Source organism: Oxyura jamaicensis, chromosome 24 (assembly GCF_011077185.1).
Source record: "Oxyura jamaicensis isolate SHBP4307 breed ruddy duck chromosome 24, BPBGC_Ojam_1.0, whole genome shotgun sequence".
NCBI classification, from domain to species: Eukaryota; Metazoa; Chordata; class Aves; order Anseriformes; family Anatidae; genus Oxyura; species Oxyura jamaicensis.
In genome coordinates, this window is record NC_048916.1 from 3,482,163 (window position 1) to 3,510,114 (window position 27,952).

General features: G+C 45.3%; 2 protein-coding genes across 2 annotated transcripts in view; both read left to right on the forward strand.

Annotated features, from left to right (window-relative positions):
* LOC118178082 (zonadhesin-like) overlaps nt 1-4,073 on the forward strand; it is a 40,018-nt gene extending 35,945 nt beyond the window's left edge. The window contains exons 32-34 of the mRNA XM_035346301.1: nt 1,660-1,809; nt 1,949-2,052; nt 2,538-4,073. Of these exons, the coding sequence (XP_035202192.1) occupies nt 1,660-1,809; nt 1,949-2,052; nt 2,538-2,780 (497 nt within the window). The 3' untranslated portion in view covers nt 2,781-4,073. The remainder of the gene's footprint in view (nt 1-1,659; nt 1,810-1,948; nt 2,053-2,537) is intronic.
* Nucleotides 4,074-4,853: 780 nt separating this feature from the next.
* On the forward strand, nt 4,854-27,599 carry LOC118178083. Its single transcript, XM_035346302.1, has 32 exons — nt 4,854-4,946; nt 5,635-5,799; nt 6,035-6,186; nt 6,414-6,582; nt 6,796-6,904; nt 7,424-7,569; nt 7,931-8,056; nt 8,474-8,653; nt 8,830-9,054; nt 9,284-9,410; nt 9,732-9,931; nt 10,575-10,787; nt 11,708-11,853; nt 12,399-12,526; nt 13,377-13,509; nt 13,821-13,953; nt 14,341-14,493; nt 15,568-15,694; nt 15,901-16,112; nt 16,824-16,986; nt 17,388-17,470; nt 18,252-18,412; nt 18,660-18,813; nt 19,197-19,384; nt 19,485-19,563; nt 20,072-20,203; nt 20,759-21,088; nt 21,413-21,522; nt 22,240-22,355; nt 23,551-23,665; nt 24,228-24,365; nt 25,710-27,599. Exons 5-32 carry the CDS (start codon nt 6,846-6,848, stop codon nt 25,896-25,898), a joined length of 4,266 nt encoding a protein of 1,421 aa, XP_035202193.1. The 5' UTR covers nt 4,854-4,946; nt 5,635-5,799; nt 6,035-6,186; nt 6,414-6,582; nt 6,796-6,845; the 3' UTR covers nt 25,899-27,599.
* The last annotated feature ends 353 nt before the right edge of the window (nt 27,600-27,952 follow it).

Genomic DNA, 27,952 nt, shown 5'->3' on the forward strand with positions numbered 1-27,952 from the left:
AATATTTTCTGGGGTTAATGAAGGTTTCTGCAGGATGTGCACCAGGTGTAAATGCCCTAAAGCATTTCTCTTCCAACATTTCTGGGGTTCTCCGTAGCAGTCTCAGGTCACCCAGGCCGCTTTGTGCTATTTTACACCTTTTTTGTTCCTTGGCTCAGACACCCTTTGTAGATGTCTTATATATAGTCAGCCCCTTAGGGAAAGAAAATAGCCGGGCAGACAGGTCCTTGGTACTGGCTGGCAGCCAGGGGCTCTGCTCTGAGACAGCTGCTCCTTCTCAGAGGTTCTCCCAATCTGTCTGTGCAATATGTTTATTTCAGGTTACTCTGGTATTCACCCGCCCCTTCCATGAGACAAAGAGGCTTTTCCTTTCTCAGGTGGGAAACAGAAGCAGTAGAGAAGAAATGGCTCAACTGAGCTTACACAAGTTTATAGCAGAGCTGGAAACCACAACTGAGATTTCCAAAATTGTGATTGAACATTTTAATTGGAGGCCCATGTTTCCTGCAGGCATATAAATCAGAACTGACTTTCCTGTCTGCTAAGATGTTCTTCGTCTGAGGCTGAACTGCAGAGAATTCTTGCTTTGTGATGCTTGTTAAAGGTACAAGATGAAGGAGGTTGTTCTCTCAGGAGATGAAGGTTTCCTGTTGTCTTTGATCAGTAAAGTTAAAGACTTTGCTGTTCTCGTTGTAGGACTGGGAAAAATCACTTCCAAATGACCATGTTCTGTGGGCTGCTACTGTCCACCTGGCTACTTCTCCCATTCCCTATTGCTGCCCATGAGGCTTTTATTGCCCCACATCTGCCTTTCCTGTACCATATGGCAACAGGATCTATCAGTTACAGGAGAGGAAGGACTTGCACAAACTCTGCCCAGCTGGACTCTTCTGTGAACAGCCTAACAAATGTGAGGGGGCTGTGTGTTGCATAAAAAGGGATCCCATGATACTAAGGGCTGAGTCTTCCTGTGAGACTTAGTGGGACAAAAAGGGTTTTGAGTGTCGTAGCTTCCTTACTTCTGTTAAGGTTCTGCTAAGTATTACGTGGATTGGACTGGGCAGGCAGATGCATCAGATTCTGCCAAGAATGGAAGCCAAAACAGATTTCTAAGACTGAGGTTGTCATTGAAAGACTAAGCTGAAGCCAAATCCTTCTCTTCTCTGCGGGGAAAGAACTCAATGCCCAGGAAAATACAATGAAGCTATTCCTGTCTGGCAGCTCATGCATGCAACATGAAATGCAAGAAATATAACTGCACAGGCATGGTCCTACTCCCTAGGTGGGATTACTCTAATAAAACTTAAAGACAGCTCATTTGTAGACATCTGAATCTGAGCTAGATTTTTGTCCTCCCTCTGTAGTCAGTGGAAAGAAAGAGGCACATCTGGGGTGCAATTCATCTTTCTTATTTTAGCTGTCTGCCTTAGGGTGAGATGAATCGCACTTGAAGCACAGTTCCTCTGTAAGTGCTGTTTCTCTCCAATTACTGCAACAGGAATCTGAACAACTACATCAGAATACACATGATGAATCCCATGTCCTGGGTCTGGCTGTACTAATAGAGGAGGAGGAAGGCTGAATATGTTGATAGAGAACGACATTGCCTATCATGTCTTGTAATATTTCCTGAGCAAGATGCTCTCCTTTGTGTCGTAGGTTCTGGAGCACGTACACCTGAGCTGTGCCCTGCTGGGTACTTCTGTCTGCCAGGTACCAACTTCAGTGCACAGCATCCGTGTCCGAAGGGAACCTTTGGCCCCAGGGCTGGTGCCACTAGTAGCTCTGACTGCGAGCCCTGCCCAGCAGGTAAGCAGGGACATGGCACGAGAAACTCAGGGGGCACATGTGGAAAAGCTCAGGAAAATTTCTTCCTTCATGTTACTGACTCCTCCACCAGTCTTCTGTGCAGGCCATGTTACGGAGATTGCTTTCCTGTTCGTTTTAGGCATGTATTGCTCAGCACCAGGTCTTTCCCAGCCTTCTGGATTGTGCTACCCGGGTTATCACTGTGCCAGTGGAGCCACCAGCCCAGCACCCTTCAAACACAGGGTGAGTGAGTGCTGGGCAGCAGCAGAGTAAACCTAGCTTCCTGGGGACAAGGACTGGACTGTCACAATCTCATAGCTTCTAGTGTAACGTTTTCCAAGTATTACTGCACTGTATAGTTACTCTTGCCTGCTACTGCTGCCCTTGAGAGCTCCCCAGGTCGCCTAACGTTCTGCTCTTAACATCTGCTGGAACAGGCAGCTGCCTGCTAACAACTTCTGGCCAGACTTCCATTTCCGTAGATTGTACTGGAGTGTGCAAAGGTCTCTTCCAAACAATGGCATCAGTGATCAGATAGCCATGGCTCAGCAGCCAACGCTTCCAGCGACCTTTTTATGCCAGCTGTGGTCTTCATGTAGTTTCAGTGGCAGCTTGCAGGACTCAGCTCATACATAACCTTCCCAGAACCTATCTGTGTAGTACTTGGTGCCAAATTTTGTTTCAATAATTTTTTTTCTTTCTTTCTGTTTTCTTTTTTTCTTACTCAGGTGGAATCTGCTGGCCTTGGTGTGCCTAGTAATGACATCTGTCCTGTCGGGCACTTCTGCCCCAGTGGTACAGGGTATCCCCTGCCCTGTCCTCCTGGATCCTTCTCTGCTGTAACGGGCCTGGAGGCAGAAGAGCAGTGCCAGCCCTGCCCAGCAGGACGGTATTGCAGTGGGGCAGGATTGTTTGATCTGGCTCAGACGTCGCTGTGTAACGCAGGGTGCGGTGAGAAAGTCACTTGTTAGTGGGAAAATATAGCTGACGGGATTACTGTAGGTTAAAGCAGGCTCTTGTGTGCAAATATTTATACTCAAGATTAATTAAACTGCAAAGACTTTGTTCTTAGCCCTCCAGGTTGGCCATACAGCATCTGCTTGGTGATCTCACTGAATGGCCTCAAAGCTATTCCTTCTCCCTCTACGTTTGCCTCACATTCTGTCCCAGCTTTATACATGGTCTTTTACCATTTTCCCCATAGTTTTAGTTTGTTACAAAACCCTTACTTAGTCTCATAATTAGACTTGAAGAGCATTTGACCTGGGCATCCTTTTCCCTATTCTGTGTTTTATCTCTTTTCCCACGAGGTGGTGCAATAACCACTGGCAAGCCAGCAGTCCTAGCCTGCGTAACACAGGCAGAAGAGTGCTGTTAGCAACATTTGGCCCTCTCAGGAGTACGCCATCGAGCAGGAGGCTGCAGAAGCTCGGTTCATTTAATCTGTGAAAGAGAAGCTTAGAAGTGATTTCAGCGTAGTGTAACAGAATTTAGTAGGGAAGAATTTGTGATAGCAGACAGCCCTTCAATCTACTAGAGAAAATCATAACGCAGCTGTAATCTAGCTAGAAGCTGAAGCTAAACTCAGATTAGAAGTAAGGGCTACATTTGGAAGAACTAAAATAATTAGCCACAGGAACAAAATTCCTGGGAAAAAGGGGTATTTACCACATCCTAGTTAAATTTTAAGCCTTCCTAAGAATTCCTTTAACTTGAGGAAGATGTGACAGCCTGGCTGCAACAGTACCGGGGAAGGTTTTCTGGCCTGGGTTATAAGGAACATTATGTGAGTATAAATGACCCTTGGCTTACAAAATCTTTGAAGTTCTTGTCCTCCAACTGGGTACAATTTGTGTTTTGTCCAGGCTGCTTTCCAACACATCTATCATGTAGAATCCGTCAGCTTTCATAGCCTGCTACTCAGCCTAGGGGGTGTTGCTTGTGGGGAAACAAATGACAGGCAGCTCTGCTGTTCTGCTTAACGCTGTTCCTTTTACACTCAGTCATTGTCTTAAGGGATTGTTTCTTCTTTAGAAACTGCATCTGCAGCATTCAGTAGGACCATGGCTCTCATTTTCTTGTTGCTTAGCTCCTGGAAACCATAATATTTTTTTAATATTTCCTCATCTGTACTTACGAGTATGTGGCAGAGGGGCGGTAAAGGGCAGAGTCAATGTAGAAATAGATGACATTAAGGCAGAGGCCTACAAGAAGATCGAAGACAAAATGAGACTAAGCAAAAACAGCAGGAACTGAACACTTAGGCCCTGTGTTTTGAAATAAAACAGAAACCTGCATTTTTAAAGTGTTTTTCTTTCAGAATGAGAACACTTTCCAGGCAGCTTAGAGAAAAAAAGAAAAAAAATTACTAGGATTTTCAGGTGGCAGTAAATTACAGCTGCAGGGTTGGGGCAGGGGAGGAACAGTTGTTAGCCAAACTGAAATAAAATGTATTTTTAAAGGGATGTTTCTTAACATTGCAGACCCTTGGTTTTTGGTTAGTGCCTCCCACGTCTACTATCTAGGAACAGCCTGTGAGCCCATTGTTTCAGGACTGAATTTTCTCCTTATAGGTATGTTTGCTTGGAAGGAAACTCTGCTCCCTGCCCGTCGGATGGGATTCATGGATACAGATGTCCCAGTGGCTTCTACTGTCCTGTTGGCACTGGGGTAGAGCTGCCCTGTGAGCCTGGCACGTTCAGCCCTATGCCTGGGGCGAGTTCCTGCCTCCCCTGCCCAGCTGGTATGGCCTGCAGCAGTGCTGCCACCGTGGAGCCACTCAGCTGCCCCAGAGGTAAGCAGTACACGAGTGCAGCAAAACCCCTTTCGTGCAATCAGAGGTGTGATGGGTGCCTGCACACCTCTTTCTGTCTGACCATAGCAGTGGTTCACTCCAGGGAATGCCATATTTGCCAATAATCATCAAGGTCAACATTCCCACTTCCTCCTTTCTTCTCTGAGCAGTGTTTGATTCACCTCTCGATGCACAGGTTACTACTGTCCAGCTGGGACTGCTGCTCCCCTGCCCTGCCCCGAGGGGACGCTGAACGCCTTGGAGGGGGCCCTGGCCCTCGCTGCCTGTAAGCTGTGTCCTGGGGGGAGGTACTGCAGAGGAGACGCTAACTGGGAACCTGATGGTGAGTCTGATTAATAGCGGACATCCCACACCAGAGGGGTCAGAGATAAAGGGCTGAAGGAAGCAAGGGAAGTGGAAATCGTATGTCAGAGAACGGGGGTAGTATTGGAGGGTGCTCTCATATCCTGTCTGTTCCTATCAGTCATTTCTCTGTTTCATTCTTTTAATTGAGCATTTGTTCTGGGTGTTCAGTCTCCTCCTGCATTACTTTCCTTGTGTCCCTTAGTTTTTCTCTGCTTTCTTTCTTTCTTTGTTCTTAATGCTTTTACTGGTCTTCTTTCTGTCCTCCTAAATACCACTCCTCCCTCCCCCACCACTTTCTTGTTTGTTCAGAGCAGTTGTTACTGGGCCAAAATGCAAAGGTGGGACACATGAAGAAAGGCAGAACTCTTTTCACAGGAAACAAAATCTGGGGAAGAAGTTAAAGAATTAAGATATTAAAAAAAATACCAGTTGAGGTCAGTGCAAGCAAAGAAAGGAAGTGACAGATGCTGTAGGTAGTGGGGAAGAGAGGAGATGAACCAAAGGTGAACAGTGCAGAGCATCAGCAGAGTGATTACACCGGACAAGGATGGGCTTCAACTTCTCTCCTCTGATTTATCTGCCTACTTCAGAGGTTTTGAGGAGATGCTTCCATCCTTTTCATTGACCACAGTACCACGACTACGCCCTCTGTTCTCCCATGGCAGGTCTGTGTTCAGCTGGGTACTACTGTGAGGGGGGAGCCACTGATGCTGTTCCACACGGGACTCCTGGGTTCCCCCTCAGCGGGCCCTGCCCGCCTGGGCACTATTGTCCAGAGGGAACTCCCTTCCCAGTCGCCTGCCCGGTTGGGACCCTGAACAACGGCACAGGTGAGTGTGACTTCACCCCCAGGTTTCTCCTGTAGTCCACAGTGATTGGGGTCTTGGTTACAGGCAGCTGTAGTGTGGGGCTGCCCCTTGGTCACTGGAGGTTATTGGTACACTCAGCCAAGCCTGATAATGGCAATGTGTTACCCCTGCAAATAGATGCTTATGAAACTGTGACTGTCCTGGAGATGCTTCTGTGTCCTCTGTCACTGACCTTGAGTTCTGGTTTCTTCCACAGGTGGTACCTCTCCAGAGAGCTGTGTGCCATGCAGTCCTGGGTCTTTCTGTGCTAGCCTTGGTTTAAGTTCTCCAACAGGACCTTGTACTGAGGGGTTTTACTGCCCAGCAAACTTCAGCTCCTTCAGCCCCACAGCATTCCTCTGCCCTAAGGTACTGCTGAGTGATGTCTGGGCAGTGAAAGAGGTGTGTCTCAGCTCTGGGCAGGAGGTGTTTGTTTTCCACTTCGGCAGAATATCTTACAGGCCTGATTGAAATGTTGATTGCATCCCCCAGGGAGTGTTGCCCCAGGCTTTGGTAATGCTGGGATTCACACTTCACACAGATCCTAAGTTTGCCACCATCTCCATGCAATCCTCTTCCTTCTCTGTCGTTGCCAGGGTCACTTCTGCCAGTCAGGGGCAGCCCACCCAGCACCGTGCCCTCCTGGGGAATACCAGCCAGCCAGGGGCTCTGCATCCTGCATTCCATGCCAGAGAGGATTCTACTGCCAGGACCTGGTGGCAGGAGACCCCAGGCGCTGCCCACCGCATTCTTACTGCCCCTCAGGTACACTGAAGCTGGCACACTGGCTATGCTGAGGACTCAAGCCTTGCGTGCCTCGTTGTGGCCCCAGAGTTGTACAGGCCTTGCGTGTGTTTTCCTACAGGGTAGGGGGTGGGGAAGTGACAATCAACAAATCCGACGTAGTGCCATCTGGAGCCCCGTCAGATCACAGGGGTCTTCCTTATTATTTTTTTTTTCCTGTGTTCTGCCTTTCAGGCACACGGTTTCCTCAGACCTGTCCTGAAGGCACCTTTACTCCTCCAAATATGACTGGCCTCTGGAATGAGAAGGAATGCCTGCCTTGCTTACCTGGCCACTACTGCAGGTAGTGACCGTTCATTTCAATCTGGTGGTTTTTTACTTTGTCTTAAGCACTTAGGCATCCTTGTTTTGTGCTGATAAATCAATGCTAAGTTCTTTTCAGTTCCTCTACCTCCCCTCTCTCAATCAAGTATAAGTCCAGACACAGCTTTTGGATAGAGATGTTGGATCTGTGAATTTGGAGAGAGATCGCCAAGCAGTCTGGCATTGCCATGATGTAATGAGGTAAAGGAGCATCTGAAAGAGAGATGTAGGTAGTGTTTGTGAAAAGAGAAAATTATCCACAAAGTCCAGCCCAGTGGAAAGTCGTCCACAATTTCATGTAAAGCAATTTGCCCACGTTCGTGGCATTTGAACTCAAAAGTGGTTGGCTCACTCCAGTCATCTAGTCATCTATTTTTGCCATTAAGTGGAAAAAATGGGTCTATTTTCTCCCTCTTATCAGTGTAACAACTGCTCTGTTTATGTACCAAGTCATTATCAGCAGCTCTTATATAAATTCTTCCTGTTCTCTCTGCTCCAGGCATGGGCAGCTGGAGGGCAAGTGTGCTGCTGGCTACTTCTGCCTTGCTGGGAGCTCGCAGTCTGCTCCACAGGGCCCTGGCTTTTCCTGGCGCTTTCTGTCTGGATGCCGCTGGGGTCAGGTGTGTGCTGGGCTGTGTCCTGCAGGTAAGGGAGACTCTCAGAAGGGTATGAAGTGTAAAATAGCGAGTTGTTTCTGTTTCTAACATCTGTTGTCTTGCATATGTTGTAATACCCGCTTAGAAGGTGTCATTGCTCATCAGCGTCCTCTGCTTTTACATCTGTTGAACAAAGAGTTGTTCCTGACCAAATACACCACCTTGAATTTGTGGTGCTAAGCTGCCGGTCTGGAAGAGTCTGAAGGTTGTTGGATTGGCTCTCTATAGGCACAGAATCCTAACAGCTGTGTCTTGTTCATCCTACAACAACAGGAGATTCTTGCTGAATCCTTTTTTTGCCATTGGAGGGCAAAATTTCACCTTCATCTCTTTCCTGTCCATTTCTGTAGGTTTCTATTGCCTGGAGGGCTCTGAGGTGCCCATACCGTGTCCTTCCAATACTATCAGAGATGTTCCAGGGGCTAGGCGGAGAGAAGATTGCCTGCCCTGTCCACCCGGCCGCTGGTGCAAAGCAGGTTGGAACTTGTGGGAATGGTGAGGGGAGGGAATGAGAGTTGGTTTTCACGAGAGCTGTACGTATCCCTGAACCTGGTCAGGCTAGCTTTGGTATCAGATACTGCACTGTGGGACAGTCCTTGCAGTGGGACACACTGTCTCTACTGGTGAGTTCTAGAGTCTGGGGAGAGAAGAGTTGTATAACACTGTTGGTATGATATGCTGTTCCGTCAAAGGATGGAAATGTAGGAGAGCGTAAGACCAAAGCCAGTCTGCAAATATCTCTGTGTGCCATCTGCCAGAACAGGGGCTTAAATTGTGGAGGTGGATCATACATATACATGTGGTAGTTTAGGAAGGACCCAGGGAGGACACAGAAGAAAGGTGTTATTACAGTGAAAAGATGGCTCCTTAAAGCTTGGTTTTCTTTTTGTTAGGGGATTCAGAGGCTTATCCATGTCCCTCAGGACACTATTGCCTCGGAGGTAATGTCAGTGACCAAAGCAATCTCCTGGCACCTCAGAAATGCCCTCCGCACACTTACCGCAAACACCCCGGAGCTCAGACTGTGACAGATTGCCAGCCGTGTCCTCCGGGCTATCACTGCCCTTTATCAGGTAAGTGCCAGATGAAAGCCAACCCTCTCCCACCACTGGAGCTGATTACAAAACTCCCCAAGACAAGATAGGGAAGGGGAGAGGTAATTAATGTTCACGGTGAGCTTAGAATTCTTCTCTAAAACACCTCCTGGCCATTCAGCCTCCCTTTCTTCATTCTTTTCTCTTCCCAACAGGTCTGACCATGTTTGAGGATTATCCGTGCCCCCTGGGATACTGGTGCCCTGGTAAAGGGGACGCTTTCCTTTGTCCACCTGGTACTTCCAGGAGCCAGCCTGGTGCAAAATCACTGGAAGAGTGTGATCCCTGCTCACCCGGATACTATTGCCCAGACCCAGTGCACACAGGGCTACCTAACAGCCAAGGAGTACCTTGTAAACCTGGCTTTGAATGCCCAGCAGGTGATGTAACCACGCACCTTGGTTTTCTTTATTTCCAGTTCTTTGAGTCCAGATAGGTGAACAGTGCACAGCAGGCATAAGTAATCCAGGAATCCAGGCAATAGAAAAAGTGGAATTTTTATCAACAGTAACACTTAATAAAGCCCCCTTGCTCACCGTCTTCCCAACACATCCTCTCCTATTCTGGGAATGTCACATAAATCAGTTGCTGGTTCCCCTTTTTCCTCAGGTTCAGTGAATCCAAAACCTTGCAGACCTGGCTCATTCTGTGGTGCTCGCACAGCTGTGCCTTCCGTGTGCCCTGCTGGGTATTACTGTCCTGAAGGCTCATCAACATACAATAGCCCTGAGCAGCTGTAAGTACTTCATGTGTTTGGTGGAGCCAGCTTTAAGGTTGTTTTAAAACTCCAAATATTGTGAAATCTGCCTGTGATAAAACCTGAGTTATTGCTTCAACCACAGTTTTTGTGCATTGTGCAAAAGCAAAATCTTCCTAGTCACAGTTAGGGATTTGGTGACTGGTAGGCCTGCACAGGATGATTTATGATTTGTATGAGTTAGCCTAAGCCCGGAACCAGAGGAGAATCATTTTTAATTTTGTACTGGTGATTGAGTCCAGAAATCAGAACATTTTCAGTGACATTTATCCTCTCTTCCTGCCTTGTTTTGCTTTCCAGGTGTGTGTTTCCCTACTACTGCCCCCCAGGCAGTGCCCATCCACTGCCTTGTGAAGGAGGATTCATGGCCCTCATCTTGCCTGGTCCAAGGGATTCATTTGAGAAATTCTGCAGAATCTGCGATGCAGGCAGCTATCGTAACATCTCTGCCAGCGCTGCCCCCTGTCAGCCCTGCCCAGCAGGCTTCATCTGCCCACAAGGTAAATGGGGCTGCTAAGCAGAAGTAGTGCAAGAAGTAGCTTGAATTGTAACCAGAAAGCTCTAAGTTCTATATGGGCAAAGCTCTTGATCCTCTACAATTTTAAATCCCTGGTGTGGGTAGAGGGCATGATCTCTCTGGCCCCTGTGAACCATTTTTCCTCCAATTTTGTGATTCAGCTGCGAGACCAGGAATTAATGTATTATCAGAAGTGTGAACCTAGGTGTTCAGAACTTGCGGTGTGACAGCCAGTGCTGCATGGATCCTGCTGGGCAGGAGGAATAGCTTTACAAGCTTTTGGAGGTCTCCGCTGGTTGGAATCCTCTGTTAAGTTCAGTGATGTGTTAGCTCACACTGTAAAGCATGGAGGAGATCATGCCTACCCGCTGTGGCCTCTGGATTTGTCCAAAGAACTGGGACAAACAAGTCAAGACATTGAAATATAAATATATTAAATTGGAAAGTGAATGGTGATTAATTTTACATGTTACATGCTTGTGTGTTTTCATATATTCGCATGTAATATATAAAGGTGCGTGTTTATGTAGAACTGGAACAAATAAGGGGATTTCTGTCTATCTTCTAACCCTTGCTCAGTTCCATAAGCAGTCTTGTACCTGAGATAACCAAACCACTTTCTCTAGGCAGTGAAAGTTACCACGAGAAGCCTTGTCCCAGTGGCTACTACTGCCCTCCCCTGGCACCTGCCCCTCTTCCCTGTCCCCCAGGGACCCATGGGAGCAGCAACTTTGCAAAGAGTGTAGAGGATTGTCAAGCCTGTCCTGCTGGCACCTTCAACCACCTTACCGCTCAGGCTGCCTGTTTTCCCTGCGGCAGCTCTTCTTCGTCGCAGCCTGGTGAGTTGCTGTTTGTGAGTGAAACTTTCCCCACAGTTAATAGAAAATCTAGTAAGAAAATCACCCAGAAAAGTGATTCCTCCATGTGGTTTCCCCATGGACTGCAAGCCGTGGGATCCTCATGATGCTGTGTGTGCTAACAATGCCCAGCTGCTCCTCCTGTCCCACCTGGAAGAAGGAGGATTGACTTTTCAAAGCTTTCTTTTGTCTCTGATCTTCTATTAGCCAAGGGATTTTGATCTCATCTCCTTCAAAGGAATGAATAGATGAGCAGCCCTACTAATTTGTGCTCTGTCATTGCTTTGAAAGCAGTGGAGTACTTTTGCCTTTGCAGAGCTGGCAGTAAGTGTAGTTGCGGTTTTGAGCCAAAATTGGGGACTATAGCCCCTAACTGGGACCGTAATAAAACAGGAAGAGACAGAAAAAGCATAGGGGAAGAAGCTAAGTACAGTAGAGAATGCACGTGCCTTACTCCATGTGTTGTGCAGTATTCTTCCAGCATTTCAAGCCAAGCGGTTTTGAGAGTCTTGAGGCACAGAGGAACTGCAGAGAGGGGCTCAGCAGCCTTGGCTGGGTCCTTATGCTGTCCGGTGGCTTACCCTACAAATTAACAGGGCTTGGCAAAATGTCATTGCTACAATTCCCAGCTGGGCCTTTCTGCATTTCTTGTTAAATGGACATTGCAGCAAATGGTGCAATGACTGTGCTGGTGGAGCAAAGGACAGGTTGGCTCCTGCGGGCCTTCCTGTTGGCTTAGCTCTGCTGTGCTAGAGGGACAGCAAACTCCAGGTGTGACTAAAACAAGCAGTGTGATTTGACCGGAGTATTCAGCATAGGAACTGCTCCTTTATCGTGAGCACGTTTTTTGCAAATTATATTCCTTACCCTGACTTCCACTTTAAATCTAACCCTTCTCTAAGGTGCTATCAGCTGTACCTGCCATGGGCTGAACCGGGCTTTCCAGCAGTCAGATGCCTCCTGTATCTGCCAGGCAGGTTACGTGTACTACGATGAGCGAGGCAAGGAAAACCCTGACAGCAACAGTGATCAAGACTGCCTACCTCAGGTAAAACCTGGCTTCAAAACAGTTATTGCATGACACACGAGAGAGAGAGAGTAGCTTGATGCTTTTTGTGCTGGTTCTGAGTCTGTGGATGCGTGTGATCTGAGTTCAGTTCACAGAGCTGCTGCAGACACAAGCAAGCACTTCAGCTGTTTTGTTCGCTACCCTTGGCCCTTCCTTGCGAGTTAATGGCATTTGTCTTCTTTCACAGAATCTTGCAAGGTTAAATTCATCGAGGGCTGGAGGCAAAAGATATTTGGGTGCTAGGATAAGGGGGAGCAGCTAAGCATCTCAGGTGCCAGATGCAGGAATTTAAACCTCCGTATTTTCACTATGGAAGTCTTCATTAGGGCTGGTTGAGGAATTTGGATGGAAAGTGAAATTGCTGTGATCTTTCTTCATGCTTTTCAAGTTGTCATTTAGCAACCCTTGTTGGATTGACATTATGTTGGACATCAGTGATGAGTGGAGGGTTTTAGTGATGCTGCTTCTCTGTTGAAACACTAGAGCTTGTCGGGTTTCACAGATAAGATGTCTTGGTTTTCTAGGTGGACGAGCTCTGTGCTCCTGGAGAGGTTCGTCTGGCATCTACACGCCAGTGCGTTTTTCCCGAGCAATATGACTGCTCTCCATCTTGTGGGCCTGCAGGTGGAGAGATTAATGCAGAGCTGGGCATGTAAGTCTCAGCCTAGCCTCTCATTAAGAAACACTTCACAATTAGTTCTGACTGGCTAAGGTACTGAGCCCATGAGGTGATTCCAGGGTAGGACCTGTGGAGGTGTTTTTGAGAAGCTTTCCATTGTTGGAGATCCTTTGTGTGGAGATGCTGGCCTTCAGTCCTCATTCATTGGCCTCACTCCTCTTCCTGTGTATTTAAAGTTACCTAGTGATTTCTGTGTGCTTGGGTGGAGACAACAGAATGGCCACCGAGTGACAATGTAAGAGTGGATAAAACTGACATTTTCTGAGGGAGGTCTCTTCCACATATCTCAGATTAAGCCCACCACAAGTGGATGATGACTTTATTAGAGTTAGAACAAAACCAAAACCAGTTCCTATGCCCCCCTTCTAATGCTGACTGAAGCATTGAAACTAGTTCTTGTTGTATGCTGCTTTTTTCTCCTCATGAATGAACTTCTGTATTGCAGAATCTCCTCCTGGCATGCATAGCACAGGAAGTCGGTGTGTTACAATTATACTCTGTCACTTTCAACCGTTTTATCAAGGCAGAACTTTGGGGAGGGATACATGACCCTCTGCTCCAGACTGTAACTAATCACTGGCAGAGAGTGGGCTATCACATTTTGGCCTATCGTGTGGTCCTTGTGCTAAGGAAGAAGTATTGAATAACACACACAGTACTGGGTGAGATGGACTGCAAGCTTGTTTTATCCTGTTTTCCATGGCTGTAGAGTAGGTCTACTTGTTGTATAGATTGTAAGATACCAGGGCTAGCCTGACCCTCAGTATTTTGTAGCTGTTTGGTTGTGGATCATAAGTAGTTAGGACCTTTTTCTGCTGTACAGATGTCACTGCAAGCAGTATGTCTCCGTTGAGGAGCTCTGTGACCAGCTGTGTTTGCTGAAAGCCCCACGGATCTCCTTGAGATTTGGCATCAAGAGAGAGCTGCTTCTGAGGATGAATGAAGGAGAAGTCAGGGTAAGTGTCGATCATGTGAGATCCTGGAGAGAGCCCTTAGAGATGACAGTTAATAAAGAGCCCCCTGGGGGCTGATGTTACGGAAAGGTATGAAGCTGTAAGCAGAGAGAAGGGAGGCTCCTTTTGTCTCATGACCCAGAATACTGAGCAGGCAGGATGGTACGTTCCTGAGAAATGACAGTTCCAGAATTGTGGCAAAAAACCTCACTAAGAGCAGTCTTGCACAGCTGAATATAAGGTGTGATCACAACCACGGTCTGAGCCCAGGGTTGATCCTGTCAGTGATCAGTGTTCCCCTTTGCTTTTAATAGGAGGTGGCAAACGTTCTGGGCCCTGACAACCATGTGCAGAAGAGCCAGCGGGTGCATTTGGTTCTGTTTAGCCCTGCTGGAGTGCTAGGTTTTATTGTCTCCACCACAGATGTTTTGGATGCATTTCTCACAGGTAAGGTTTGAGAGCACCTGAGGGTGAACTGAGGTCCCAGCCAGGCTCAGCTGTCAATTTACTTTCAAGTCTGCACAGCAAGAGGACAGCAAGTTGACACAGAGAAGGTATTTATCGTCAAATTAAGATTTTAGGTTGATTTTGGCCTTCCAAAATTGCTAAAAATAAACTTCCTTTGGTGGCAAATCTGTTGGTATGTGTGCTGGCTCTTGATTCTAGTGTAATCCTGGTGCATGGTAGTGTCACTTAGAGTAGAATTTGGGCTTGTGTGCTCAAACCATCCACAGATACAAAAGAGCCCTGCACTGCCAAGGGCTGGGTGTTATCATATGCTGCTCATTTTCCAGAGTTGATTCTTTTTTTTTTTTTTTCTGTTGCTTGTGGCAGGAAATTTTTCATCAGATCAGGTGCTACAGAAAGGTCATCAAGTGCAGAGGGCTTTTTTCAAAGATACCCATGCTTTGCCCCTTGTCCCTAACCCACTGGTATGTCTGGAAGCAGGAGACACAATCCTTTTCCAGCTTAGCATCGATTTTCACAGTGAGTGTTGCTTGGGTCTGTCTGCTCTTGGTGGATATATCGGCATTCAGAGCAGTGACTGTACTTTTGGTAGTGCTGCATGTACGAGCACATTCCTTCACCTCTGTACTGGGTCTGGCTGGGATGTTAACTTTCCCTGCAGCAGCCCATACAGTGCTGCGCTCTGCACTTGTAGCTAGAACAGCAGTGGTATCACACCAGTGTTGTGTCTGCTGCTCAGCAGTGCTGGCACAGCATCAGGACTCTCTCTGACCCTCCTAGGGGGTGGGAAAAAAGTGAGAAAGAAACATCAGCAGGGCAGCTGACCTAAACCAACCAAAGGGATATTCCATACCATATGATGTCACACTCAGCAATAAAAGGTGGAAAAAGGAAGAAGAGGGGAGGGGTGGGCTCTCGTTGTGAAAACGTCTGTCCTCCTCCCTAACACCGGCTACGTGCGTTGAGGCCCTGCTTCAAGGACGTGGTCAAGCATCGCTCATTTGTGGGAAGTAATTTCTTTCCTCTGCACTTCCACATAGCCTTTACTTGTTTTGTTTAGTTATTCCCTTCCCCCTCCCTCTTCCCCTTTCCCTTTTTTTTCCCTTTAGTTGAATTGTTTAATTAATAATAATATTTCCTTAATAATAATATATATATATATATATATTTTCTCTTTAATTAAATCATCCTTATCTCAACCCGTGAGTTGTTCTTTCCTTTACTTCTTCCCCTCCTCATCTGAGGAGGGGGAGCGAGAGAGCGGTTGTGGTGTTCAACTGCCTAGCACGGTAAAACCACCACAACCTCCCAGACCATCTCGCCTTTGAGGGATTCCTCATCATTAGTCTAGGCTCTGCCAGTGACTCATCTGGTGTTTTTACTTTTTGACTGGATTTCTGTAGGCTACAGATAATACATTTCCTCTTTTAGAAGAGTGTGTTTGCTGGGTAGTAATGCACAGTTCAAACAAAGGAGCTGACGCTGTATGGCCCTGTAAAACAAACGCAGTCACAAAGCACTTTGTGAGACCACCATCAGCTCTCCTAACGGAAGTGGGTCAAAGTTGCTGACATTGTGCTGAACTGTTCCCAGATCGCACATCCAGCCATTACCCAGTTTATCAGAAGCAGCATCTTTACAACAGCAACCCCAGCTGGGATTTTGGACCCTTCCGAAGGCTAGACCACCTCGTCCAGGAGACTCACCTCAACATCTCCTGGTAATAGCTGGTGTGACTAATAGTGCATGTGTTAGGCGCAGGAATTGAGAGCAAGTCTTTCACATAATTGCTAGGTCCTTGGCAGTGAACAGCATGTGCAAATACAGAAATCTGGTGTGTTCAGGTCCACATACTTAACTGTCATCACTGCTGCAGGCTAAAGGACACTTAGATCAACCTGTGCCTTCCTTCTTTCTCCCTTTTAGGTTTGCCCATGTTTTCTTGGAGTCTGGGACATATGTTTTCAGGGATAGGACCATTCAGGAACACTTCTTGATTGTGACTGTGAATGAAGCAAATGTGGGCTGCAGCCCCAGAAATGTGTCCTTCCAGCCCTCTTCTCTGTTCCAGCTGGCCAGACATGGGGTTCTGAAGCACCAGGAACTGAACTTAGCTCCTAACTGGGCTGCTCTCACAGGTACAGCCAAAATGCTGGGGGATCTTGAACTCTGATGCTTTGACATAACCCTCATTGTACCTGTTTGGGTGTGTTTAAACCAGCATTTCTTAAGAAATGCCATCAATCCACGGGCTTTGTCATTTTTAATCCATTTCCCGTCAGCTTTTCCTTCCCGAAGTTCATGGCTCCGTAGCCAAGAACCTGCTTGTGTAGGAGCAGAAGGGGGAGAGAGAGAAGCAGCAGTTGTGTTTCTACCCACACCCTGCTTGAAGAATTCAAGTAATTGAGGGCTTTGTTTCCCTTGGCATGAAAGCAGAAAGTGTCAGTATGTTTCCATGATAAACTAAACTGAAATTAAATGCATCATTTAAGAGTTCACTAAAGGCTAACCACAAGGGCAGTTAAGGTCTTTTCCCAAAGCCCTACCTCTGTGTAAGTGTTCTGCCTGTACAAGTCTCTTGTCCTTCAGAGAGAGGACAGCAAAATGATGGAAATGAAAGCATGAGTCTTGGTTCTCTTAACTACCTGCATGGAAAACATTTTGTCTCCTTGCCTGTGTGTACCAGAACAGGGAGGGGAGGAGCAGAAGCCTGTGTAATGAAGATGAAACTTGCTAAACGTTGGTTTCTGTGGGAAGGAGAGCATTTAGTGAAGTTTAAAGGAGAGTGCCATTGACACATACTGCTTCCTGCGTTTCTCACTTCTTGCCATCCCCTGTGGCTTCCCCAGCGGTGCTCTTTGTTCTGGGCTTCTTAATTGTGATGCTGGCAACCCTGGCTATTGTGCTACAGCCCACTGTCCCCATCCTTAACCCCCTGAAGAGCTGGAAGCCACGGTGGAGGAGCCTGGGTGAGCCACACATCTCCCCAGAGTACGTCCTTCTTAAAGACAGGTAAGCTGCCTTTGGGTGGTAGATAAGCAGCAGCTCACACCTCGAGAGTACCAAATCATGTCCTACTGCATTTCCTGGCTCCTTCAGTCCCCAGGGCTGGACTCCTGGCCAGCAGCACAATAGACTGAGTTTCTGGCTGCATGGGAAGTTTCTTGGTGTTCCCCAGCAGTGTTTCAGCTCTCTTCCAGCACAGTGTATGACAGCTCTACCATGCCCTCTGCACAGAGTACTGTTCTAAGAACTACCTGACCTAGGCTTCCTCTGTTTGTTTTGCATCTAGAGAAAAAAATTGTTCTTCTGCTTGAACTAAAGCAGTGATAGTGCAGTGTCTGATTTGACCAGGGTGAATGTGGATGTCTGACACAGAGATGCCCTTCACCAACTTCTGTCCTTGCCTCTAGCCTGCAGTACTATCAGGCGCTTGGCCCTCGTGGTTCTGGAGAAGATGCTTGCTTTGGAGAGAAAGGAGCTGCACGTAAGGAAGGTGAAATGATGTGCCAACCCCAGCCTTCTTACCACTTACTCCCCATTCTGTGTCTTCTGATAGCCTGATATGATAGTTTTGATACCTGCTCACCTAGAAATATGTTCACACGTGGTCACAGGCACTTCTACTGCTGTGCACTCGTATGTAGACATTTACACACTCATATTTTTATTTTAGGTTCATTTAATCTCTTCATCTGGAGACTGTAACCTCCTATCATTGGAATGAATTAGTGTGTTGTTTTTTTTCCTAGAAGGTAGGAGGGCAAGTGGCTAGTTCTGAAAAATAATTTGAAACAACAGTGGGTTCAAATGATTAGTGAAGAAAAAAAAAAATCTTTAAAAATAATTCCCCGGGTTATTCTGTTGTTTATTTTATTCTATTCCCTGAATGCATGCAATTCGTGGGCCTCAAAAGGCCTTCGATGACCTCATCTTGGCAATTTCAGGTTGTTCACAGCACGTCTGGAGCCCAGTAGATGGCACTATCTAGTGGTGCTGAGAACAGTTCATGGAGAAACTACCACTCACAGCTACAAATCTGGTAGAGAAGTAGCACCCTGACAGTTTACTGGACAAGTTAGAAGTTGATAGTAACGCTCCGTCATCCTCCCCCTTACTAGGGAATGAGACCTTTTTTTACATGTCTTGCCTATTCATGGTATTTACTCTCAGTACACAAAACCCTGTTGCCTCCTATGGATAGCCAGTGCCCCTTGGGGGGAAATAGAATAGATTTGTGGCCAGTGGTCAAGCTTGAGACTTACCTTGTGTTTCAGAAGAGTGTTTTGCAGTGAGAGATCTGGAGGATTTCAGTGTTCGCACCCTGTATGATAAGCTGGAGGATCAGAATTTGCACCTGGCATCTCAGCTGGCAAAACACAGGAGGGATGTGTTGGTGTTTTACAACGGAATCAGCCAGCAGATTCAAGGTCTCATGGTCAGTGTGAAGAAACAGTTGAGGGAGGGGGAGTCTTGGAACTGTGAAACTTGCAAGATTCCCCTGAAGTGGGGAATGATAGGTCTTATTCCCACTGTACCCTATTTTAATTTTATTGTGCACTAATTTTTTATTGTACCCTAGCATAAAATAGTTTGTGCTAATCTCTATTTTGATATGAGAGCAAGAAAGTGAAATTAATGGATTGTGAGGCTTGCAATGTAAAATACTCCTTTGTTGTAAACAGAACATGGTGCAAGCAGTGGACTCTGAAGGCCAGAAAATCTTTGCCAGGCAAAGGATTTGTGGGCATAAACCTGCAGAGAGCAGCTGGGCAGCAGTGGGCGTTGAACCATGTGATGATCACTGTAGCAGCGACTTCCACACAGTAGGGCACACAGGTGAGAGAAAGGGCAGAGCAAGAGAGAAGTGGAGCGGGAAGGAAGAAACAGTGGAATAGTTAAAAAAAAAAAAAAAAAAAGGCATGTCTCGTACGGATGAGCTTGTGTCTTCCAGTGTTGTTGTAATTCTTGAAGATTTGACAGCCTGTTGACAGAATACAGGTCTGTCAGCTTAGGCATGGGTGAGCACAGAGTTACAGCACCTCCCAGAAGTCCAGGCCTAATGAGTGTGACAGTGTCTGGTCATCTTCTCAGGAGGCATCTTGAAGCCATCTGGGGGAAGTTTCAGAGAAAGGTTCCTGCTCTTGTTTTTGCTCTGGTGATGACAACTTGCCAGATGGTTCTGTAGAAGTCCAATTTCATTGCTTATTGGGTTCCGTTAGGTGCGCCATGGCAAGAGGCAACAGAGTTAATGAAAGCTCTGGAAATCCTTCTTGAGAGAGCTCAGCACAAGAATATCTCTGTGAAACAAGAGATGGAGCAGCAGGTCCAAGGACACGATGCGCTGGCAGTTGTACCCTCACTGGGCAGCCTGGCCAGTAAAAGTAAAGCAGAAGTAGGGGAATGGCAGGTGAGTTGCAGGTGTCTGTTGCTGGGTCATCTCTCACCTTTCTGCTGTTTTTTTCCACCTTCCCATTTCTTTAACTCTTGGGCCCTCTTTTATCCCACAGGATCATGAGCTACTTCAGCAATGTGAGCTATTCCATAGAAGAGGCGCTCTTTTCAGCTTCCCTGGACATGACGAACATGGTGAGTATGCCATGGGCACTCGACAAAGGTCACAATAGAAGGCTGACTCAGTGAAGCCTAGGTTAAGAGAGGATCTGTATTTTGCTAACAGAGCAAATGTAAAATTACCTTTCCCCATTTATGCTATTTTTACTGGCACATAATTCTTTTCATTGAAAAAATTCAGTGGGTAACTGGAAAGTTCTCCAGTTTAGTAAAGCTACTTCTGTCCTCCCTGTTCCTCAAAAAGAGGGAACCCAAGAATCTTTCATCCCCATAGAGCCCATTACACCTCTAGATTAAGCAACCACCTGGAGGGAAGAGATTGAGTGTCACTATGCTAATTAAGTGTTAATATGAGGAGGTCAGGAAAATCCTACACCCTCAGTTCTGTGACCCTCAGAGCTTCCAGACAGGCATTCTCTCTGCTGAATGAAGTGTTCCTTTGTGGCAGCATGTTTATTGCAGTCATCCAGCCATGTAGAGCTTCTTCTAGCCTCAGGTGTTAAAAGTGTCCCCCTGTTTTTAGATCTCCAGCTGGCTTACCTGACTGAGCTGGAGGTGGAAGGCCTGATAGCAGCTTCCCCCCTTGCCAAGACTCTGTGTGAGATCAAGCAAGCTTTGGTGAAGCTACAACAACCTTTAGACCTTCGTAATCCAGGTAACAAAGCTTAGTCTGTATTGCAGCTTCCCTGTAGGGGATAGAATATAAGATTATAAGACTGGGTGGAAAGAAGTCTCTCATCCTTGCCGTCTTGGTAAAGCATTTGCACACAAAAATGTCTGCTGCTGAGCTGCCGCTCATTAGAAGGAAGTCACCAGAAGACTGATAAGCCAAACAAAGTGCTTGAATAATTCACATGTGTGGACTGTGAAAAGGCCAGCTTGCTTGGCATTTGGCATCAGGGAGTTCTAAATCCTTCTGTAAGCAGAAGGAGAGGAAGTTCCAAGTGGCAGGCCAGGTTTCCTCTGCCAGCCTTTTCAAACAACTCCCAGGTAGTTACTGGCATGTTTAGGGGCTGGGCTACCAGTGCACTCTCAGTGTTATGATGGAAAAACTGGGGCTTTGGAGTCTTGCACAGGGCTGCTGCACAGTGAGCAGACAGCAGAGAAGGAGTGAATAAGAGGTAGCAGACAGCTGCCATGTGCAAGAGGAAAAGATGGAGCATTCAGCTGGCTTAATATGTACCTCAACAGCTGTTTTCCTCCTTTCCAGAGAAATGTTTAAGTGACAGTTCCTCAGAAGATAGGAGGAGTGCCCTCATCCCCACGGACCTGGCCAGTTTGTCACCTCACCAGTTTGTGGTGTATCGCTTTGGCTGTGCAGTGGTGCGCCTGCTAATCGGGGCCTGCTCATGCCCTGCTTTCGTACTCACACTGGCTCACTCAGTTCCTGCCCAAAGTCCAGGCCAAGAGCTTCTCTCAAGCCCTGGGGACTTCTACTATGATGCCACCAATAAGTACCTCTATGTACATGCAGCAAGGCTGGAAGATGCAGGGGAATTCACTGCTATCCTGCTGAACGCTGTGGCATGGATCACAGCAGGTACAGGTGTGATGAGGAGTGTGTAGCCTGTGGGAGAGGCACACGTTGGTTCTGCATGTGGGAAACGACACCTTGTGTTGTGATACGTAGGTAATTAGGGGGGTCCTGTTCCCAAAAGCAGGCAGGATTTTATGAAACCTAGGAGCATCAGTTTTTGTTTTTTTTTTTGTGTGTGTGTCAAAAAAACTTCTGTGTCATGGATAAGGGGTATACTTGTACATGTCAAGTGTGCAAGAACAGGAAGAAGAATTGCCTCTTTGATGTTCTCACTTAAAACAGTCTTGATCTCAACAGGTATGTCCTGTTCCTTTTCCTTTGCTTTAGGTTGTCCCTCAACTGGTATCAGTCATTCCTGCTTTCTGATGGAGCTCAACAGAGCTATCATGGCTCTTTCCAGTGCCTTTTTCCAGCATTCATGGGGGATAGCAGAGAAGGTAAATATGGTGATTTCCTCTAACGGCAGCAACTATCTAGCCTGCAAATCTGGAAGCCAGGAAGCAGAAGCAGTATAAAATGATTTGATTTTTTAGGAACTGGGGGATTTTCTGGCTGAGCCTTGAGCATGATCTTTGGCTTTGTCTATAATTTTTGGTATTACCCTGATTTTATCTGCAGTCAGCAATTTGAATTTCTTTGAGATACACCTTTATAATATGCAAGAAAGAAGCATAAGAAAGCTAGAATTCTTTTTAATGAGAAGAGGCATCTTGTGATTAGGTGTTACTGGGCAGGAATATTTTCTCCGTTGTGAAAGGCAGATTTCTACTACATGTTTTTCCCCACTTCTACATCTAGTGCATTTAGGGATGTTATCATTAAATAGACGTTCATAGTATGAAGCAAGGAATGGAAAGTTTCGTTAGGTGTACAGAGTTTAACGCCTCCTTGAAAGGGGATTCTTCAGCACTGCTTGTGAACTGGCATCTAGTACAGCAAAGAATTAAGATCTATAGTTACAGCTAGATCTCAGCTTGGCAGGGTAGTTGATGACCAGAAATTCTTCACTGGAAAGTAACTAGTTTTTGTCAGTTTTACTGACTAATTAGGTTGCAAAACTTACTGGATCATGGTTAGGGTAAAATAATCTCTGGAATTGTGATGTTCTGTGAAATATTTGGGTGTTGTTTTTTTTTTTTGGTCTCCAACTTCAGGATTCTTCAGGAGGTTGCTTAGCTGTTCATTTTGACCCTCAGACAGTGCTCAAAGAACTTGTCAGCATCAGAGTATCACCGCTCCCATGTGTCAAGGAAAAAGCCCCAGAAAAGAGGTAAAACGCATCAACAGATTGCTGTCAGAGAAATAAAAGCATCCATACTATGTAGAATGATTTACTTTGTCTTTCTAGACAGTGGATATGTTACTCTTCTGTTCTGGGTGGCAACACGTTGTTTCTATCAAAGTTTGTGCTTCCCAACATCCTATTTTTTCTGCTCATGGTCTGGAGTCCTGAATCAGCTTTGCTGTGGTGGTACAGATTCAGGATTCCATTATGAAGACCAGTGTCATCATCTGGCTTTTAAGCTCTAGGAAAGTCATTGACCAGTGCCTCAGTTTCCTTTTTTGCAAACCTGTTTCTGTGTTTTTTAACCCCAGAATGGGTTAAACAGTGAAACAGACATCGGGATTTCTGAGTTGGTGTCTTTGCTGTGAATATGAGCAGGACAGAAAGAGAATGGCATAACAACTTATTTTGGGAACTAAAGTATTTTATCATAAATAGAAAAGGTAGCTATTCTAATGAAAAGTCAGCTTTAAATCTTTAATTTAATTTTAATTTAATAGCAGAAGTCATATGCTACTAGAGAGAGACAGAAATTTATGATGGAAATGTTTTCATATATTCTAATGCAAATTGCTTCGTATTCTGCTGCAAAACTATTACTGCAGCTGACACTATTCTCCTTCCAAATGCTGGATTCAGTTCCGGTCAGTTACCTGCAATCATTTGTTTCAAATATCCTTCAGGCATATAACTGAGGCAGAGAAATCCCTTTTGCTAATCACAGAATCATTAAATGGTTTGGGTTGGAAGGGTTCTTTAAAGATCTAGTCCAAGTCCCCTGCCAGAAGCAGGAATGCCTCATAGCAGATGAGGTTTCACAAAGCCCTGTGCAACCTCATCTTGAACGCTTCTTATTTGGGCAACCTATTCCAGTGCCTGATCAGCCTTGTGGTAAAAAAAAAGTCTTTGTAGTATCAAATCTGAATCTAGCCTCTTTCAATTTGGAACCATTACCCCTTGTCCTATCCCTACAGAATATGGCAAAAAGTCTTTCACTGTCTAATCTACCAGACTTACTTGGAGGTACAGGATGAGACGGTTCACAGTGCTACCCTGTATGTTTGCCTGCCAGCCTTCCTTCCTTCATTCTTTCCATCCTTCTGAAAAGAAATAGATAAAATATGGGCGGTACTTCTGTGATTCCTTCTGGAAATTCCTGTCCTGTTTATTTCCCAATTAGGGTGTCTAGTCTGGAAAAGTACCAGGCCCTAAAGCTGCAAGTGAAGACCCATGACAGGATGGAAAGTTCTCAGAAAAGTGATGACAACTGGATGTTAGATTCCTCTGCTGTTAAGGTCAGTCAATCATTTTACTAGTTTTTCTCTGACAGTCATCCATCAACATCTATAGAACTTTCCCTGATATTTTGAGTGTGCAGGGGAAAAAAAAAAAAAAATCTTTAGTGTTTAGGAAGTTGAGAATTTCTGTTTTCTCTTTTAACTCTCACCCTATGCACGATGACGATACTCATCAAAGATCTCAAGTTATGTGTATTGATTTAATACAGAGTCTTTAATACAAAGAGTCAATTCAGAGAGTCTTAATTTCAGAAAAGTATGAAATTAAGTATGAACACCTAAACTTTTTAGTAATTTTTTGACAATCTTGTTCAACCTCAATCTGACAGACACATTACATCGATTGGCCAATGTCTGCAAAACAACAGCATCACTTCTGCATTTCTCTCTTGCTACAACTCCTGCGAAGAATTTGTGTTCAGTGAGACATCTCTTTTACTTGCAGTTACCCTCTGAATTGGCATGCCTGTCCCCAAGACTGACTGACCCCTGCTCGAAGATGCTGCCATTGTAGAATGTGTGTTCGTTGTTTACCATGAAGATATTTTGTGTTCTCTAGCTGAAGGTTGTGAAACTGCAGGAGAGGCTGGATGAGCTAAATGAGGAGTTTTTTGAACTGACAGTACGAGCCTTGAGCATGCAGGAAGATGGGGAATCGTTGGAGGAGGAGCTGAGAATGCAGGAAGAGAAATTTTCGGTATGAATCATCCTTTGCTGTTTAGTCTTTAACCAGCCATAGAGCGGTGGCCACAGCAGCTCATCTTTACATAGGCACATGCCCTTGTGATTCAGCTTCATTGCATTGCGGAGGTGAAGGCAGGTGAAAAAGGCACACGAGAAAACACGTGCTTGTGCCAATCAGTTGCATTCCAATCTGAACCTCTGTAAGTTCCAGTGTCTTTATTTTGGAGTATTAGACAATGGAAGAGATATTTTTTTTCATTTAAACATAAAGATTTTCTTTTCATGTAATTGGTTCTGTCAGGCAATGTCCCCTTACTTACAGTATTTTTGCAAGATCAGCAGCATACCTCACTCCACACGTACTCCATGTCCTTATGGTATAAGTATCAAGCTGGGCTCAGTCCACAGCTCTGGTTTCAAGCTAACGAGTGAGAAGCAACAGCTTGAATTAAATGCTGTGCTCCATCAACAGAACCTGGGAGTCAGGCCTCCTTTGTTCTCTTCTCATCTCCATGCATGATACTGGATAAGTCCTGTAAATTCCTTGTTCATTAGTCTCTCCATTTATTTTTCAAAAGCCACTGTAAGCTACAGTGATAAGCAGATTCCTTGAGTCACACGAAGAGTGACACAGCCTATCCTTAAGCTACATAGTGGAAAACAGAGGTGCTGAGAATTCAAACACTGTGTAGAATAGCATGATATTGAATGAAACTACAGTTTTTAAGAGAAAGCTGTGGAGAACAGCCACTGAGGTACAAGTCTTTTTATTTTCCTTGTGTCTTTTGGTCTCCCAGCAGGTACTTGCAAAAACACAGGGGTTTTGTTTCTTAAGAACTCGTTTGTTAGAGCTTTTTGGTTCATCAAAAAAGATTCAGGTGAAACCATTGTAATACAGCCAAGTTCTGTGATCTTAGGGAGCAATTTACCTGCAAGAGAATAAGAAGCCTCTTCCTTTTCATGTATACCTATTTCTAGCAGTAAATAAACAAAGAATTAAAATAAGTTGGATGTCTTCTGCACTGAATATTTTCCTCCAGCTGTTGCTGAATTTTTAGACTGCGATGCCTAGAGCTTGAAATTATTACTGGCGTGGTTTTGATGTAATAAGGCGTGGGTTGTTTGCAGTATTTTGAAATTCAGATACAGTGGGCTCTGCAAAGGTCAGAATGTGCAATGTGTGTGCCCTGTGCAGCTCGCTACATGCTCTTGAGTCACTGCGTCAGCGTATAGCGCTGGCAGTAGATCCTGTCCCAGACCTGTCCACTTGGCCAGGTGGCCTCGGTGGTGGCTTAGCCATCCCTTGATGCAGTCCACTGAATCTACACTCTGCTTTTGTTTTGATTTTCTGTAATAGACAGCAAGCAACAAACAAGCATGGGGAGCTCAGCAATATTCAGAGCTGTTGGATTCTTGGGCCACAAAGAGGGATGAAGCCCTGCTGTTGGAAATAAGGAAGAACTGCATTGCTCAGAGGATTGAAGAGATGGAAGCAGAACTATTTCATCTTCAGCAAAGTAAAATAGGCACCAGCCCATCTCCTTGAGGAACCTAGCTCATAAGGCAATAGCTAAAGGCAGATTATGGGAGCATGTTTGAATCCGTGGACAGAGTACTTTATCTGAAGTATCTTGACAGATACATACGTAGTTGGAGATGCACTTGGTCAAATATGTCATGGATAATCCATATTCTGTTTTCTTTAATTGGTTGAAGTACATTCACACTTAGCCTCAGTCATCAATAATTTTGTGGGCTTGAGAGGGAAGCTGAAGTTCTTAACATTGTTTACTAATTTCAGAGTTTTCATTGCTAAGTCAGTAACACAGAAAAGATGTGAGGCTGTGGGTCACCCCCTCTTACTGGTTTATTCTTTACGGCTTTTTTCAGCTCTGGTATCAATGATAGTTGTGAGGATATTTTAGGTACAGTTCAGAGCAATACTTCAAAGCCTTGCCCAGCATTTCTACGCTGCCTGTGCATGTTTTCAATAGAATCGTATTGATCTCAGTAAGGTCTGCTGGCAGAGACCTTGAAGGCCTTTAAAGATGTGATGTTTGGGCAAAGAGTACACTTAAATCATTCCCTGTAGTAGAGAGTGCACCAAGCTGTGTATCTGCTGGTGTCCAGTGCTCTGGGAGCTTGATCTTTAAATAGAATATATCTTTCCTACCATTTCTATTCTTCTAGTCTGTCTTTATGATGCCAGGAGAGCCTGGCTGCAAAATGGGCTTTGTTTCTGAGGAGCAAGATTGGACTCAGCACACCTGCTGTCTCTTTCTGCACAGTATTCCTTAGCTCCAGGTGAAGTAGCAAAACATAAACTTGCTCGTCTGTGAGCCAGCACAATGCCTTGGCAAACCACATCGGTAGGCTTCAGCCAACTGTTTCCAACAGCAAAGTCTGCTCTTTTTTCATTTCAGTGTTTACTGAATTGCTTATGCCTGAAGAGGTTTGTGAACCCACTCCTTCCTGGTTCCTAAACACAAACCTGTGCTTACTCATTCTGCCTTTGCATAACCGTAGAGGGTATTAAGAGGGTGAGACTTAAGTGCCTGGGAGCCAAGACAGAAGCTCTCAGCTTTAGTTCCATAAACTGGTGTCTCTCCTCAGTCCAGAGGAACTGCCTGTTTCTTGCCCTCACCTACTCACTTTTTCTCATTTTCTGAGCTTGCCTCCAGAAGCAAAAGCTTTGTTGTAGTTCCTTTGCACCTTGGGAGAATTTAGTTATTTGCTGACACCTTCAAGGGACTTCAGAAAATGAGAGGATTTTAGGAAGCAAAATGTACCTACATGCAACCACTACAAAACACCAGGATTGCCTTCTTCTGGGATATAGTAATGAAAAGGCTGTCATTGCTCTCCTAATTGCTTTCTTTTCAGTTTATCAGCAGATATAACAGTACTCCATGTATATAAGTATCTTCAGTGACTGCTGTCTCTGTAATACCCACTGGAAAATATGGCACACAGGTGATGGAGTTATCTCTGTGTGCTGTGCTTCCAGCCAATATTTGTAAAAGGCATGTTGGAAGGCAGTAGCAAGTCAAATCTGTCAATTTTTTCATTGCAACAGTTTTCCAATGAAAATAGTTATTTTTATTCTAGATCAAAACAAAGATATGTATATAGAATTTTGCTGTTTTTTCTTTTTTTTTTCCCCACTGTTGTTTTCTTAACAAGTACACTTCAGTTATAAGTAAATAATTTTGTGCTTCAAATTATTTGTGTGTTTTTTTCCACAAAATGAAAGAATATCAATGAAAAGACCTGAATTTCATACAGCGTTTTCTTTTTGTGTTCTGTTGATAGTTACTGAAAGAAAGAACAAATATAAAGAGGAGTGGTGCAACCATTATTTTTGTTCTTCTTCTAAAGTATTTACTGTTGATAGCTCCTTTTCTAGTGTTCTCTGAAACCTTCTGGAAGTCAAGCTTGTCTGGAGTAGCTCTGAAGTCCCCTCACATTTGGAAGGCTGCTGATAAGACTAACCAAGTCCAGGGTGACTTAATTTGGAATTCGAGGAAGGATCACAGGGCTGTTGGTTTTCCTTCAGTTGTTTTGACTTATGCCTCTCTTAACAGAAAATGAAAGGCCCTT